General features: G+C 39.6%; 1 protein-coding gene across 2 annotated transcripts in view; it reads right to left on the reverse strand.

Annotated features, from left to right (window-relative positions):
* esyt3 (extended synaptotagmin-like protein 3) overlaps positions 1-16396 on the reverse strand; it is a 31331-nt gene that overhangs the window by 3783 nt on the left and 11152 nt on the right. Inside the window, exons 14-22 of one of the 2 annotated variants that reach the window (XM_045704421.1) lie at positions 14630-14689; positions 12335-12406; positions 10304-10411; positions 6986-7135; positions 5939-6273; positions 5204-5302; positions 4208-4339; positions 3875-3980; positions 303-352 (exon numbers count right to left, since the gene is read on the reverse strand). In XM_045704421.1, coding sequence (XP_045560377.1) covers positions 303-352; positions 3875-3980; positions 4208-4339; positions 5204-5302; positions 5939-6273; positions 6986-7135; positions 10304-10411; positions 12335-12406; positions 14630-14689 — 1112 coding nt within the window. The remainder of the gene's footprint in view (positions 1-302; positions 353-3874; positions 3981-4207; positions 4340-5203; positions 5303-5938; positions 6274-6985; positions 7136-10303; positions 10412-12334; positions 12407-14629; positions 14690-16396) is intronic. The other variant, XM_045704422.1, reaches the window with a different exon arrangement.

The raw sequence follows: 16396 nt of genomic DNA on the forward strand, positions 1-16396 counted from the left end.
CAGAAGGCATTATCAACACCCCACACACATTCAATCAATCACAGTTTTAGAAAAAGTATGACATTGTCTCCAATATTTTTTTTCCCATTTTAAATGCTGACCTATCAGGTTACTGGATATACCTCAAGACTCCAGGTGCTACACTGACTCCTTTAGAAGAGAACAAGCACTCAATTGCAGAGCTAAGGGATCAGTCCCTTTATAGCACAGAAAATGCTGACCACACCATTAGATGAATAGAGAAGGAGGAAATGGAGACTGCTCCAATTATAGAAAAGAAGAGGATGAAGTTCATTGCTTACCATTCTGTGAAGCCTTTTACCAGGTCCATCTGAGAAAGATCTATTTGTACCTGTGGACAAAATGAACAGCAGATCTGTTAATACACTCAACAAGATTTGCCTAGATTTATAAAACACAAGATATCGCAATTTTAAAACACGCTATATGCATAGAGGCCTTTCCTTGAAGGCACTTTAACTGGGAAACCGAATATTTTTCATTGTACTCAAATTACATACATGAGCAGACTTCTTGACATTCAGTAAAGCGCGTAATCCCACTTTTCTCAACTATCATCGTACATGTTTATAAAATGGAAAAACATTCCTGAGGAACGTAATGATGGTGTTGGCTACCATCTCCGCTTTTGCAAGGCAGGACAAACATATTTTCACAATTTCACTTATACGTCATCAAAACCAATACATTATAGCACACTTTTGGACTCATTCAGTAGTTTTTACCTGATTAAGAAGAATCCTGTCGGAAAATGTTACCAGTACAATTTATATTCCTAAAACAATTGAATATGATACAGTTGTGTCACGGGCGTCGAAAGGATTAGACCAAGGCGCAGCATGTTGAGTGCTCATCTTTAAATCTTTAATGAGTAACACTTACAAAATAACAAACACGACCAACAGTTCCGTCAGGTACAATAACTAAACGGAAAACAACCACCCACAAAACCCAAAGGAAAACAGGCTGCCTAAGTATGGCTTCCAATCAGAGACAACGAAAGACACCTGCCTCTGATTGGAAACCATACTCGGCCACACATGGAAAAAGAAACATAGAAACAGAAAACTAGAACAAATTCCCCTAGTAACAAACCAACCTCAAAACACACAAAACAATCCCCCTGCCACTCCCTGACCATACTACTATGGCAAAATGACCCTTTTCACTGGTCAGGACGTGACAGGTTGCCGCTTCCTGTTATGATTTTTTTTATTTATAGCCAAGTGGCAAACACTGGTTCAGCATAATCAATATGCTGAAGGCCAAGACATACAAATTGCACCCCCCCCCCCACACACACACACACGTAACACTTGTGTTCAGATGTACTAGTTTAGTAAAATACAGCAAATACTAGTTTAGTAAAATACAGTATTTAGTAAAATTCTTATAAAACTTCTCACATACCAATATTTACCAAGCAGTCACTCTAGACTGGAATTGATTAGCTTGTTCTACTGTAAACAATAGCGCACGCAAAGTAATCAATATTTGTGTTGATTTCAATGGAACCAGGTGTCAAAAAATAAAAAGGTTTTCTATTTCATATTTTTGGCGAATCATATTCTCACATGGATTACTAAATAGAGTGGTGAGGAGGAGGAGCTCCGTGGACCCTTTGTGTCCAGAACTAATTTAGCCATTCACTGTAGCCATTGGTGCTCTGTAGAGTTGCTATTTTCTTGAGTTCTCTCATGTCAATTAACTTGTGACATTGCTGGATTACTCATTATACTAATGAAGTCAAATTTAATCAACAAATATGATAGTCAGTTTAAAAAGGTTAAGGGTACTAGACTGTGTACATATCTGGCTGTGTTGGCAAAATCCCTACATATCCCATTGTGCCAAACGGGGAGAGGCTGACAGTTCGAAGACCATACATTTACATTTTAGTCATTTAGCAGACGCTCTTATCCAGAGCGACTTATAGTAAAGTGCATACATTTTTATTACATTTTTAAATACTGGTCCCCCGTGGGAATCGAACCCACAACCCTGGTGTTGCAGGCGCCATGCTCTACCAACTGAGGTACAGAGTCCCACTCAGTCCCAGTCAGAAACAACCAGCTAACCCTATGCCAATGACACCAGTAGATCTCAAAGCTGAACTTGGATCCGCGTTAAGTAGCAATAGTAGCCTTCGCCACCTTTGTCTTACAACACCACAGACAGCTCACACGAGTCATGACTATTCAACAACATAATAAATAATTTTCAAGATTCTTTCTAGCTAATTTCTTTGTTACATGATTTTATAACTAGCAAAGGAGTTGATGTTGAAGGGGCAGTATTTATGAAGTTGGGTGATGATGAAAACTAGAATAGTTCAGCTAGCCAGCTAGTTCAGCCAGGGAAAACAAGCTCGGGACAGGATATTACTGGGCGCACATGCGCACTAGGGTAATTCAGGACACAGATTGTAGTTTTTATGCCCTGATATCAGGAGCTGGCAGCGAAAAGTTTGATTAGACAATTCAGACACTGAAATGAATACATCAGATTACAAATATTTAAGGAGACTGAATCGATATACAATTCCGAAAATCAGCTGTAAAATTCCGAAAATCAATAGTAAAACGAAGCATAAAACGATGTTTGAGAACCTGAATCCTGAAAATGTATGGTGAATTCGCTTCTGGACACGGTAGACTCCTCCTCCTCACCACTCTATAGTGACAGGAGTTGGCTCGAATATGAGCAATAGTTTGACCCTCAAATCCATGTGTAGTATTGAGGCCAGAGACGTTTGTATTTTTTCTTGCCACCGTGGTCTTGAAAATGACAGAGTTCTAAGTTCTGCCACCGACAAGTGCATATGACACTGGGACTAAACCAAAGATGATGATCTGTTTTAACCTCTACAGGATTGGTGGCTCCCCCTCGGGATGGTCGAGCTGACGTAGGTTGTAAGTAACAAGAAAATTTCCCAGGACATAGACATATCTGATATTGGTAGAAAGCTTCAATTCTCATTAATCTAACTGCACTGTCCAATTTACAGTAGCTATTACAGTGAAAGAATACCATGCTATTGTTTTAGGAGAGTGCACAGTTATGAATTAGAAAAGTTAATAATAAACCAATTAGGCACATTTGGGCAGTCTTGATAGAACATTTTGAACATAAATGCAATGGTTCATTGGATCAGTCTAAAACGTTGCACACACACTGCTGCCATCTAGTGGCAAATATCTAAATTGCACCAGGGCTGGAATAATACATTATGGCCTTTCTCTTGCATTTCAAAGTTGAAAAAAACTACAAAAACAAACGCATGGTTTTTTCTTTGTATTATATTTTACCAGATGTAATGTGTTATATTCTCCTACATTAATTTCACATTTCCACAAACTTCAGTGTTTCCTTCCAAATGGTATCAAGAATATACATATCCTTGCTTCAGGTCCTGAACTACAGGCAGTTAGATTTGGATATGTCATTTCAGGCGAATTTTTTTTTAAAAAGGGTCCGATCCTTAAGCAATCGATTTTGTGTAATCTTGATGACTATAAACTTTTATACTATCATCATCAATCTGAGGTAAAAGGGATGTGTATTTCCTGTAAATAGTGTGTGGTAAAAACGTTAGTCTGTGTAATAAAACATTCTTTCCGGCATAGGGGAATTAGCTTAATATGAAATAATTCAATGCCAAAATAATTCTATATTTTGATTTAGGATGATAGTGAATGAAGCACACTCAGATTTTTTACAACAATTACATATATTTATTATTAATTTAATCATGGAAAAAGTTTAAAAATGCTTCTAAACACAGATTAGACTAGAGTTCCATAGTGACTGTGCAGCAGCCTAAACCTTTGACATCCCTACTATTGCTACCTACCATTCCAATTTCCTTCCTCTCCCGCGTGTGGAACATCCGGTTGTTTTTGACCGCCACATCCAGCTTCCTAGTCCCCGCTTCCTCTAGGGACATGTCAAACTCAAACCTGAGAGATGTAGAAACAACACGTTTGTCAGAGACTCGCATTCAGAAGGGTGCCCTGAATGCATTTCTTAAATTGACAGAGTTTAGATGGAATTGGCCTTATGGACTAGCCTGGAATCCAAACTCATTTGCGGTTTCACTATGCTCGGAGTATCAGCTTGGATTCCAGGCTACCTATGGACACAAAAACGAATGCCCTCTGGTGGTCAAAGGAGGTAAAGCCCTTACTTCTCATTGAAGACAGGAGTCACTGTCTTCTTCTTCACCTGTGTTCTCATGCGATGCTTCCAGGACTGGTCGGGGAGGAGGTAAAGGCGGACGTAAGCATCTGAGCCGTCCTTGCTGCAGGCGAACAGGTTCCTGTGGAATAAAGAGCAAAGAGGGTAAGGCTTGGGTGAGAAGGACCTAGCAGAGTATGGCTCTATATGAAGGAACCAAGTGAAGAGAAGGACGTAGGGCAGAGAACACGTTCTATTCTGAATGTCTGCTCGTCCTAAGGAGTGCCATTCTAAACAATGTTAAGAGTTATCAATTGTATTACAGAGTTAAGATCATAACACGTTTACACAATGGACTGGGTGCTAACATGTCAGTATGTTTGTATCCATCAAGATATGAGATGAGTGAATAAGTGAACTGTCTGATTGTGTGTGTGTGTGTGTATGTATGTAGGGCCATGTACAGACCTTTGGAGGGGCAGGTGGTCAAAGTGGAAAAAAGTTTGTTCTGCTGCTGACATCTGCATTGTAGGTCTACTTAAAAACAGTCTAATTGAATCCTTCCCTGTCCGTGAAAGACGACGTAACATTTTTAAAAAGTACCCAGTGTGCCACCACTCATACTAGCGCTAGGCGCCGGTAGCTTCTGCTTGTGCAGCAGCAGGAGGACGACAAGTGCAGTGCGCGCTCGCACACGCGCAGAGGAGCCGGAATTTTTCAAGATAATTTTTTTTATTAGCTAGTTTGATGGGCAATTAATTACAGAACAGGAGAGAAAAGAGACCAAAAGAAAAATAATGTATTCATTTTAAAAAAATACTACCAATCTGAAAAGGCACTTTCCTCATAGGAGGGCAAAAGGGTCAGATGCTCAAACACCCCTAGAACCTTATCTGTGCTTGTGCCTGTGTGTGTGTGTGTGTGTGTGTGTGTGTAATGTGATAAAGACAGTACACATATAGAGTGGGGATGTGTGGCATGATAGTAGGTTTCCCAGACACAGTACCTGCAGGAGTTGACAAGGATGATGAGACGGCTCCTCAGGGTGACATAGCGCACGGTCAGCTGTATCTCCCCAAAGGTCCCCTGGTGGTTCATGATGTAGCTGGAGTCAGTGTTAAGGGGACATTACACATTAAAATCACATTTTGCCAGATGTTTCCAGACCTCAAAAGTAGTCTTATGTCAAGATCCCAGGTCATCTGTTTTGTAGATCCAGCAATATCCCACATTCTACAATGAATGGAAAAGAGAAGCACCATGTAATTTCCAGTGCTCATCTTTTCCATTCATTTGGACTGCTTCTGTACAAAGTTAGGACCCAAGACTCAACAATATGTTTGAGTTAGTCTACACCAGATGAGAAACTGTCCAGAATCAAACAAGCACAGATGAGGTGTGACTCTAAAATGGCAATACTTTATTTTTAGTGTACAAAGTCAGGACTCATCACCTAGCTGGTAAATTTCGTAAGAAATACGAACTCACAGCACTGAATATAAAAACAAACAATATACACAAATAGGACTGCTTGAATCTTGAGCCATTTATTTCAATATTATATGTAACTACCAACCAATGACCCCAACTGTGGTGCATTCATTAGTGCGCACCATAGCAAAGTGTAGAAAAACATTTTGCAACGATAACCAATATTTTTTAATGTTAGTCCCTTTCCGTTTCGTCCCATTTGGTTCCGTTTGGTTCCTAAGGAACTGTTGATAGTAAGTTAATGACTCACTCAGGATAGGGGGCTCCTTCAGTCAGGTCAAAACGGGATGAGGCGATGGAGTTCTCCGACAGGAGGCTTTGGGAGTCGAAGCGCCGAATGTGTGCTGGGGTGGAAGGGACTGTCCTCCGGCCATCGGCGGCCAGGAAAGACCCGTGGCGGTCGCGCACGTAATCTCCAGTTCCATTGGTGGAACTGTCTAGAGCTGCTGCAGTAGGGGTGGCGTAAGAGGAGGGGAGCGGGGAGGGAGAAGGAGTAGGAGATGTGGTGGGTGGGTTTTGTAAGGGCTGGGGCTGAGGTGGAGGTTTGAGAATGACCTTTGGTTCTGGTTTCTCCAGGGTCAGAATCTGTGTATGAATAGAGGGTAGGGACAATGTCAAGGACACTAAAAGGCAGACACAGTAAAAATATGGCCATTCGCCACTTACAGCTAGATAGTGTACAGCTCGCAATAGCCCTGTCACATTAGCACATCTCTCGTCAACCACTGTTAAAGCTGAAATCCACATAAGGTGAAACAGCACCACTGTTCACCGCAGCACATACATTATTGTTTTTGTTTGTTGAGGAAAAAGAGGATCATCCAGCATCGTAGTAAAAAATAAATAAATGCAGTACATGCTCTGCTTTTCTAGCATGCATGCAATGATGTCCGAGGCAAAAAATAAAAATAAAAAATGTGCTCGTTGTTTGAAGTAACTTCTTTGTTGTAATATCGCAAACGGACGTGGCAGTCAAAACATGCCCAATCCCTATAATTTGAACCAAAGAAAAAAAGTTAATCTGCAAGAGAAGTGACCTGCATGTCACTGTTCTAGCTCAAACAAGTCCAAATAATAATTGCAGACCACAATATCCACCTGACACCCAACCCAACTTGACACAAATCAAAGACACTGGTCTGAGAACAGATTTCCATACATCACACCCAACCATTCCATGTGAGACTATAGGGCACCAATCCAGCCTAAGCCTGCAACACGCATCCAGTCTCACCTCACATTTCGCCCCATTTACCCAACCCCTGAAGCCACTGATATGTGAGCAGTTCTCCCTCACCCTGAGAGTGGCCTTCATCTTGATCTGGCTGTTGGCCCCAGAGCGCTCCAGCAGGAAGCGCTGGTCCAAGGTCATATCTGACGTGTTGAGGAGCCGGCTGAGAGGCACATTGAGTGTGCCTAGTAACGTCTTCTTATCGTGCTCTTTGACCTGTATAGATATATAATTATACTTTTGTCATTGTATTTTTATGGCCATAAGACACAGTGGCACTCTCACACACAGAAACAAAGGATCAAATCCCATTCCATGTGCTATTTACATTGTGATACGAGCATATAATTACCTGAGTAGCCTACACGTGTCAGAGTGGTATGGAAAAATATCAAAACATTCAGTATCGATCTAAATATTTGACTCATTCAGAATTATTTTTGTTTTAAAAACAATCCCATCACTGATTACAATGGTAATTATGTTCTTTAGTTCTGTTTCTACAGTGCCTTCAGAAAGTATTCACACCCCTTGACTTTTCCCACATTTTTGACCTGTATAGATATATAATTATACTTTTGTCATTGTATTTTTATGGCCATAAGACACAGTGGCACTCTCACACACAGAAACAAAGGATCAAATCCCATTCCATGTGCTATTTACATTGTGATACGAGCATATAATTACCTGAGTAGCCTACACGTGTCAGAGTGGTATGGAAAAATATCAAAACATTCAGTATCGATCTAAATATTTGACTCATTCAGAATTATTTTTGTTTTAAAAACAATCCCATCACTGATTACAATGGTAATTATGTTCTTTAGTTCTGTTTCTACAGTGCCTTCAGAAAGTATTCACACCCCTTGACTTTTCCCACATTTTTGGTGTGTTACAGACTGAATTTAAAATTGATTAAATTGAGATGTCATCACTGGCCTACACACAATACCCCATAATGTCAAATTAATTACAAATAAAAAGCTGAAATGTCTTGACTCAATAGGTATTCAACCCCTTTGTTATGGAAAGCCTAAATAAGTTCAGGAGTAAAAATGTCATAACTTCTTATGGCTTGGGGGCAGTATTTCAACATCTGGATGAGAAGCGTGCCCAAAGTAAACTGCCTGTTACTCAGGCCCAGAAGCTAGGATATGCATATAATTGGTAGATTTGGATAGAAAACACAAAAGTTTCCAAACTGTTAAAATAATGTCTGAGTATAACAGAACTGATATGGCAGGCGAAAAACTGAGGAAAATCCATCCAGGAAGTGGGATTTTTTGATGTGGGTAGTTTTCAATTGAATGCCTATAGAGTATCTAATGGGTTAGGACCCAGATTGCAGTTCCTATGGCTTCCACTAGATATCAACAGTCTTTTGACATTGTTTCAGGCTTGTTTTCTGAAAAATGAATAAGAATGAGGCCTTTCTGTCAGTGGACTGTAGAATAATGCAGTGCTGGTTTACGAGCGTGACCGAGTGCCCGCCCTTCGTTGTTTTTCCTTTCTACTGAATAAGCTATTGTCCGGTTGAAATATTATCAATTATTTTGACAATTGACAACCTGAGGATTAATTATAAACATCGTTTGACATGTTTCGATGAACTTTACCGGTACTATTAGGATGTATTAGTCTGCATGTTTTGACCGCCTTTGAGCCAGTGGATTACTGAACAAAACGCACCAACAAAACAGAGTTTTTAGGACATAAAGAGGGACTTTATCGAACATTTATTGTGTAGCTGGGACTCTTGTGACTGCAACCATATGAAGATCTTCAAAGGTAAGTGATTCATTTTATCACTATTTCTGACTTTTGTAATTCCTTTACTTGGTTGTAAAATGTTTGTATGCTTTTGTAAGCGGGGCGCTGTCCTCAGATAAATCGCATGGTATGCTTTTGCCATAAAGCCTTTTTGAAATCTGACAAAGCGGCTGGATTAACAAGAATTTAATCTTTAAACCGATGTATAACACTTGTATTTTTTATGAATGTTTATTATGACTATTTCTGTATTTTGAATTTGGCGCTCTGCAATTTCACCGGATGTTGTCGAGGTGGGTCGCTAGTGGAACGCCTGCGCCAGAAAGGTTAACAAGTCACGTAATAAGTTGCATGGACTTACTCTGTGTGCAATAATCGTGCTTGAAATGATTTTTGAATGACTACCTCATCTCTGTACCCCACACTGTAAGGTCCCTCAGTCAAACAGTGAATTTCAAACAGATTCAACCACAAAGACCAGGGATGTTTTCCAATGCCTCGCAAAGAAGGGCACATATTGGTAGATGGGTAAAAAAATAAAAATAAAACAGACATTGAATATCCCTTTGAGCATGATGAAGTTATTACACTTTGGACAGTGTTTTGGGGGTATAAAGAACTAATGGAATGGAGGTAAGCACAGGAAAAATCCTAGAGAAAAACCTTGTTCAGTCTGCTTTCCACCAGACACTGGAAGAGGAATTCACCTTGCAGCAGGACAATAACCGAAAACACAAGGCCAAATCTACATTGGAGTTGCTTACCAAGAAGACAGTGAATGTTCCTGAGTGGTCAAGTTACAGTTTTGACTTAAATCTGCTTGAAAATCTACGGCAAGACCTGAAGATGGCTATTTAGCAATGATTAACAAACAATTTGAAAGAGGTTGACAAATTTTGAAAACAATAAAATGGGAAAATGTTGAATAATCCAGGTGTGCAAAGCTCTTAGACACAATTTATATAACAATGTTAATAAAATGTTACTCAAGTTATTACATTGTTAATCGAGAGGCATAAGTGTCACTTGTAAATAAAATATGAATATTAAGTATCTAAGTAAGGAAATATCCAAACTGCTTCGTTGAAACCGACTACAGCCAAGGTACAGGTGGAAAATAATGTTAATTTGTATTCTGAGTAAACTATCCTTTTAAAACTGGTACGTTTGTTTGAAACAAGACAACACTTTATCTGTACGTATGTGTAGTTTAAGGAGTAAATCTCATTGGTTGGTTTGATAATCTACTAGTTTAACTAATCTTAGTTGAAGGTGGCTAATCCAAATGTTTCTGAAAAGTAGTCACTTTGTGCGATCTGTATTCAGATATTTGTAGTCACCTCTAAATGGTAGTAAACTTTTTTCAAAAAAAGATGTTACTATTTACCAAGCATATTTGATACTATAGTTATCCCAGGTCTGCCGTCTACAGTAGTAAAACAGAGAAAAGTAGTAAAAACTAAAAAATATTAGTAGTAGAAAAATAGAGTAGACCTGAAGTCATAAAAACAAAAAATGAAATTAAAGACTACAATTAAAGACTACCATTATATGACATGATCAAGTCTATGTGTGCACCGACTACGACCAGTGTGAAGGTTTCTTCCTTACTTTATCATGAGGGTTGTATACCTGAATATTCAGTCGCTGGTTTGTTATGCTGTGCACAAAGAAGGTAAAGCACTCCTCCCACACAGGGTCTTTGGATGCAAACACCACCTATAGAAGGGAGAGGGGAATGACAATAAAGAGGGTGCACAATGGAGCCCTTTTCTCAATTGGATTTCCTCGACTCCTCATGTCCTCCTCCCCGTCCTCTCCATGCCTCTTTTTGAAAACATCAGAGGGAAGCGAGGAAATGTGGAAACAAATGTGCTTGTAATAAATGACTCTCGGTCTCTCCTCTAGTGTGTCATCAGGCAAATTACGTTTACAGGAGTGGAATCCCAAAATACACTGAGTGTACAAAACCTGTTCTTTCCATGACACCGGTTGAGACCTCTTATTTCCATGACATAGCTTTCAGCTGGATTCATCTGGTCCGTCTATGATCCCTTATTGATGTCACCTGTTAAATCCACTTTAATAAGTGTAGATGAAGGTGAGGAGACAGGTTAAAGAAGGATTTTTAAGCCTTGAGACATGGATTGTATATGTGTGCCATTCAGAGGGTGAATGGCAAGACAAAATATTTAAGTGCCTTTGAACGGGGTATGGTAGTAGGTGCCAGTCACACCGGTTTGAATGTCAAGTACTGCAACGATGCTGGGTTTTTCATGCTCAACAGTTTCCTGTGTGTATCAAGAATGTTATAGCACCCAAAAGACATCCAGCCAACTTGATACAACTGAAGCATTGGAGTAAACATGGGCCAGCATCCCAGTGGAATGATTTCAAAACCTGTTCTGAGGGCAAAAAGGAGTGCAACTCAATATTAGGAAGGTGTTCCTAATGTTTTATACACTCAGTGTACATGTGTGAAGTGGTAAAAATAAAATGTAACTAGCTGCACTATACATTTTACAGATAAAAGGATAAGTAATGTCTTGCTTTTTTAAGATGTGCAAGGTTTTCTCCTCTGAGAAAACAGCTGTTTCAAAGGGGATGTGGCTGATTTCAAAACTCTTCCGTGGTAGGACACACCTTAACATCCTTTGCCGGAGGAGGCAAACAAGGAGCAGAGGAAACTCCTCTGTTCACCTATTAAAGAATTGAAACTCCTACATATGGTTACCACTTATTGGTTTCCGGGTCACGGAGGAGAGGAGGAGTTGAGGAGAGAACAGATTTTTTACCCAATTGAGAAAAGGTCAAAGAAAACATCTGTTACAAAATTGCTAAATTCCAGTAAGCTTTAAAAAAAATCCAAGTTTTCCCAGAAAACCCAGGTCTTAAGATTCCTGGAATCAGAATAGGAGAAGCAGGAAATTCTGAGTCCTTCAAATCAGGATTTCGGGGATTTTAGGGGCCCTACCTGTAAGATACAAGTAACTGCCAAAATAAACGAAACGCCAACATAAATTGTCTCCTGAGTTGGACCACCATGAGCAATAACTGCTTCAATGCACCTTGGCATATATTCTACAAGTGTCTGGAACTCTATTGGAGGGATGCAACACCATTCTTCCTCGAGAAATTCCATAATTTTGTTGATGGTGGTGGAAAACGCTGTCTCAGGCACCGCTCCAGAATCTCCCATAAGTGTTCAATTAAGTTGAGATCTGGTGACTGAGATGGGCATGACATATGGTTTACATAATTTTCATGCTCTTCAAACCATTCAGAGACCACTCATGGCATGTGGATTGTCATCCTATGGGGGCATAGGCATGGTAGCCAAGCATTTTTATACATGACCCTAAGCATGATGGGAAGTCAATTGCTTAATTAACTCAGGAACCACACCTGTGTGGAAGCACCTGCTTTCAATATATACTTTGTATCCCTCATTTACTAAAGTATTTCCATTATTTTGGCAGTTACCTGTATATAGAATGGTTAACGGCAGATACAGTATGTTGAATGATACAATGGACAAAAACGTATCAGTGGGGGGGGGGATATACTATATTTAATTAATAGAAGTCACATCCACCTGGCATGACTATCCCTACAATGCAGCAGCATACAGTATTAACATACCTTGCTTTTCTGATTCTGTTCATCAATGGAGAACTCCACATAAGAGTTTGGATTGTTGTGTCTTCTTGTGAACTATAGATTAAAAGAACATTAACATTGATATAAAAGAGGCTCAGATATGAGTGTGTCAGAGTAAGTAAGTGCGTGCGTCAGTGTACAGTGAGCTCCAAAAGTATTTATTGGTATGGCTCTGTACTCTAGCACTTTGGAATCAAAATGATACAATGAGGTTAAAGTGCATTTGCTGTAAATTTTGGTTGTGTTTCAGATTATTTTGTGCCCAATAGAATTGAATGGTAAAAAATGATAGTGTCAGTTTAATTGTAAATTATAATATATTTCTAAACCAGTGGAGGACAACTCATAATAATGGCTGGGACAGATCAAATGGAATGGCATCAAACACATGGGAACCATGTGTTTGACGTATTTGATACCATTCCACTGATTCCGCTCCAGCCATTACAACGGGCCTGTCCTCCCCAATTAAGGTGCTACCAGCCTCCTGTGTTCTAAACACTTCTAAATTAATGTGGATGCTACCACGATTACAGATAATCCTGAATGAATCATGAATAAATTATGAGTGAGAAAGTTAGACGCACAAATATCATACCCCCAAGACATGCTAACCTCTCACCATTATAATAACAGGGGCTGTTAGCATTTTGGGGGGGATATGAATCATTATTCACGATTCATTCAGGATTATCCGTAACCATGCTAGCATCCACATGAATGTAGAAGTGTTTAGAAACATATTCTATTCACAATAAAAGTGACTCCAAAATAACACAATATATTATTTACCATTCTATTGGACACAAAATAATAACTTTGACTACTTTTATATTGTACAGTATAAGTGAATTTGTCACAATACTTTTGGTCCCCTAAAATGGGGGACTATGTATAAGAAGTGCTGTAATTTTTAAATACCCTCAAATTAAAGCTGACAGTCTGCACTTTAACCTCAGTAATTGTATCATTTCAAATCCAAAGTCCTGGAGTACAGAGCCAAAACACTGTCCCAATACTTTCAGAGCTCACTGTATTTTTAAATTAACCTGCATAATATTCACTTCATTACTTAGGACCTGTACTTGTCCAACTCCAAATCAGAGATTTCAATGTCAGGAACACTCAGCGGAAATACAAGAGATTTCACAAAAGTTAGGTAAACAAGCTTCAGCCAGGTCTGACATGTCTGGTTTATGAGTGGCGGAGCGCTCTGGAATGTTCTAGTTTGCCTGCAGGCAGCTCCCATATAGGTTGCCTTGAGTCTGCATTCCACTCACATGAGAATAATATGAGCTAGGCTGAGCAAACAGAGCAAACAGAGGAATGCATCAGCTCATAAGAGAAAGGGTGCTCTCTGTGTATATACACATACACTAGCTGCTAGCACACTATATGACCTAGAGAGGGGAGCCTATAGTGTTAACAGACTTCAGAGAGGGAAATGTCAATACTTCTTTGACAAGGGGATCTACACTATACTGTATAAAAGGACACTAATGCACAAACATAGATTAAATAATAGAAACTGTGCTACACCTGGCAGCTTGTTAATGTTTTCATGCTTTAGAGAGAGCAGCTCTAGACTAATCATCACAACATACAGACAGTGGAGATTGTCCTCTCACTAACCAACCTTCAGAGAGAGTTCTGCATTACCACAGGTCAAAGACAGAACTCGCTGCCTACGGTCCAGAAAGGGACCTTACTTATGCAAAAGGCATTTTCCACGACAGTGTTTAACACTTTGCCCGAAGAGTGACATCAGCAAAACTGAAGATTCTCACAGCAGTGTCACAGAGTGACCAGGAGGGGGAGCAGAGGAGGGGAAGCAGAATCAAAAAGATCAAGTCAGGGCAGACAAAGCAGGTATGGGAATGAATACAACATGTCACACCCACATGACCTGCCTTCTCCAGAAAAACAGGAAACACTAGTGCTGTACCAGGTACTGTGCACAACAGAAACCGTTTACTCCAAACAGAAAAGAGTTTGTTGGACAAATTCAGGTAGGTCCCGCCCTGTTTCGTTATGTTTTCTGCTGTTCGCTTCCATTTGGTTTCTAGTGAACACAACCCTGGAGTACCAGTAGCAGGCCATTCAACTCTGCCTAAGTCATATTCATTAGGCACCAAATGGAAAACAGACAAACAGGGAGGGACTACCTGGACATGTCCAATAAGAAACTAAACATTTTCGTTTCCATTGCAAAATGATTCAAAATGTTGTCCTTTATGTGCCCTACTAAATACGACCCATGCATGTGGTCACTCTTACCTTGGCATCTTTGGTGTGCTTCCCATCCTTTTTAAAGTGGCTGAACTCACTGTGGTCTTTCTGTGGTAGGCAAATAAATTGATATTAATAGTATACAATAGATATTTCAGATAGAAAAACAAGTACTGGCATATGTCTGCAATAAAGTAGAATGAAGAGCATCTATAGAGCAAAACAAATAATGTAGTGCATGTATCAAAATAATACATTAAGGGCTCTATTTTCATCTGGCGTTAAGCAGTTGTCAAACGCGCACACTTTGCAATTTTGACCTGTTAAAGCCAGCACTCTTCTGTTTTCAAATCCTGGAGCCAGGATTGGTAATTTACTTCTTACATGAGCACGCCTGTGCGGAGGTGGGAGAAGTGATCATATCTGAGGTGTGTCCTTTGGCTCGTGAGACCGCTTTGAAATACATCTTAAAATCACCAAAGCTTTATTAAAAGATCAAGTTTGTGAGTATCACCTTCTTATCTATGTAGGCTATTGTACATTATTTGAGCCAGTTCCTGTTATTATTTTGGATGTGTGTAAAAACCCCTCCATGTAGGTTATATGCCCATCATGGAACGAGAGATGACATGATCTGGTGACACTGGTATTTAGAAACATTTAAGTTATTTTCCTGTAACAATTGCTTGTTTTCCATTTCATTTGATAAAGAAAAAAAAAAGCCCTTACAGGCTACCCCTACCCTACTATAATGAAAGATGGTTCAACAGCAATTAATCTGGTGTCTTTCTTATCCTAGCCATGCATTAGCCAAGTAGGCTATCCATAAAAGGTTTCTAAAATGGTCTACACGTGAGGCTTTTGCCATCATGCTTTTGCATTATTCACAATTCACATAGGTCTACGTTCAGTGCATTGGCTACTCCATTCGGTTTATATACATCCTGATTTCCAAAGAGCGCCTCTTGTATTGAAATTATTCTGTCCTATAACACCATATGAACGGTAGGCCTAGGCTACATCCTGCTTATTGAGAACATGCTTCACACATACAAATTACGGGAAACTAGTATTTTTTATTTGAGGAAAAGTGCGATGCGTAAAGGCCTATACTCGTTGAAGCCATTTACAAATCAAATGTATTTATATAGCCCTTCTTACATCAGCTGATATCTCAAAGTGCTGTACAGAAACCCAGCCTAAAACCCCAAACAGCAAACAATGCAGGTGTAGAAGTACAACAATGTTGACTGTTTTGTTATGTTGCTATTACTTGTTACTGTAGCCTATGATATTTAATAAACTCATAATTTCTGCAGTGAAAATAGCAACAATATTTCTTACACACCCCCAGACCCATAGCCCCATTGCCAGCGCTAATATTTACCATTGCGTTAGGTTTGATAAAATAAAGCTCTAAAATGTTCAATGCAGCAGGCCACGTTTTATGACAGAAAACTTAAGCACAATTGACTTTTCGCTAAGCCCCGCCCCTCTTGGTACTGTTGCAACCTTGGACAACATCTGCAAAATTTGACCGACCACCTTGATTCGGTCTTATGTGGCAAAATTTGAAATTGTGTTTGGTTTTTTGTTGTTGATAAAGGTAAAGACTCAGAGCTACAAAATGGTATATCATACACTGCAGTTGACGAACAATGGGAAAGTAATTCTGCTTTGAAAGTTGATAAACTCCACTTTTTAGAAAATGGCCCTTGAATGTTTTGGTACACCTACTGGAGAGCTCTTCTTTGTCTACACCAATTCGGCATCGTTCACACCCTCTTAAGCCTTAGTCCCACCCATCTCTTTAAG

This window comes from Salmo salar, chromosome ssa21 (assembly GCF_905237065.1).
Source record: "Salmo salar chromosome ssa21, Ssal_v3.1, whole genome shotgun sequence".
Taxonomy (NCBI): domain Eukaryota; kingdom Metazoa; phylum Chordata; class Actinopteri; order Salmoniformes; family Salmonidae; genus Salmo; species Salmo salar.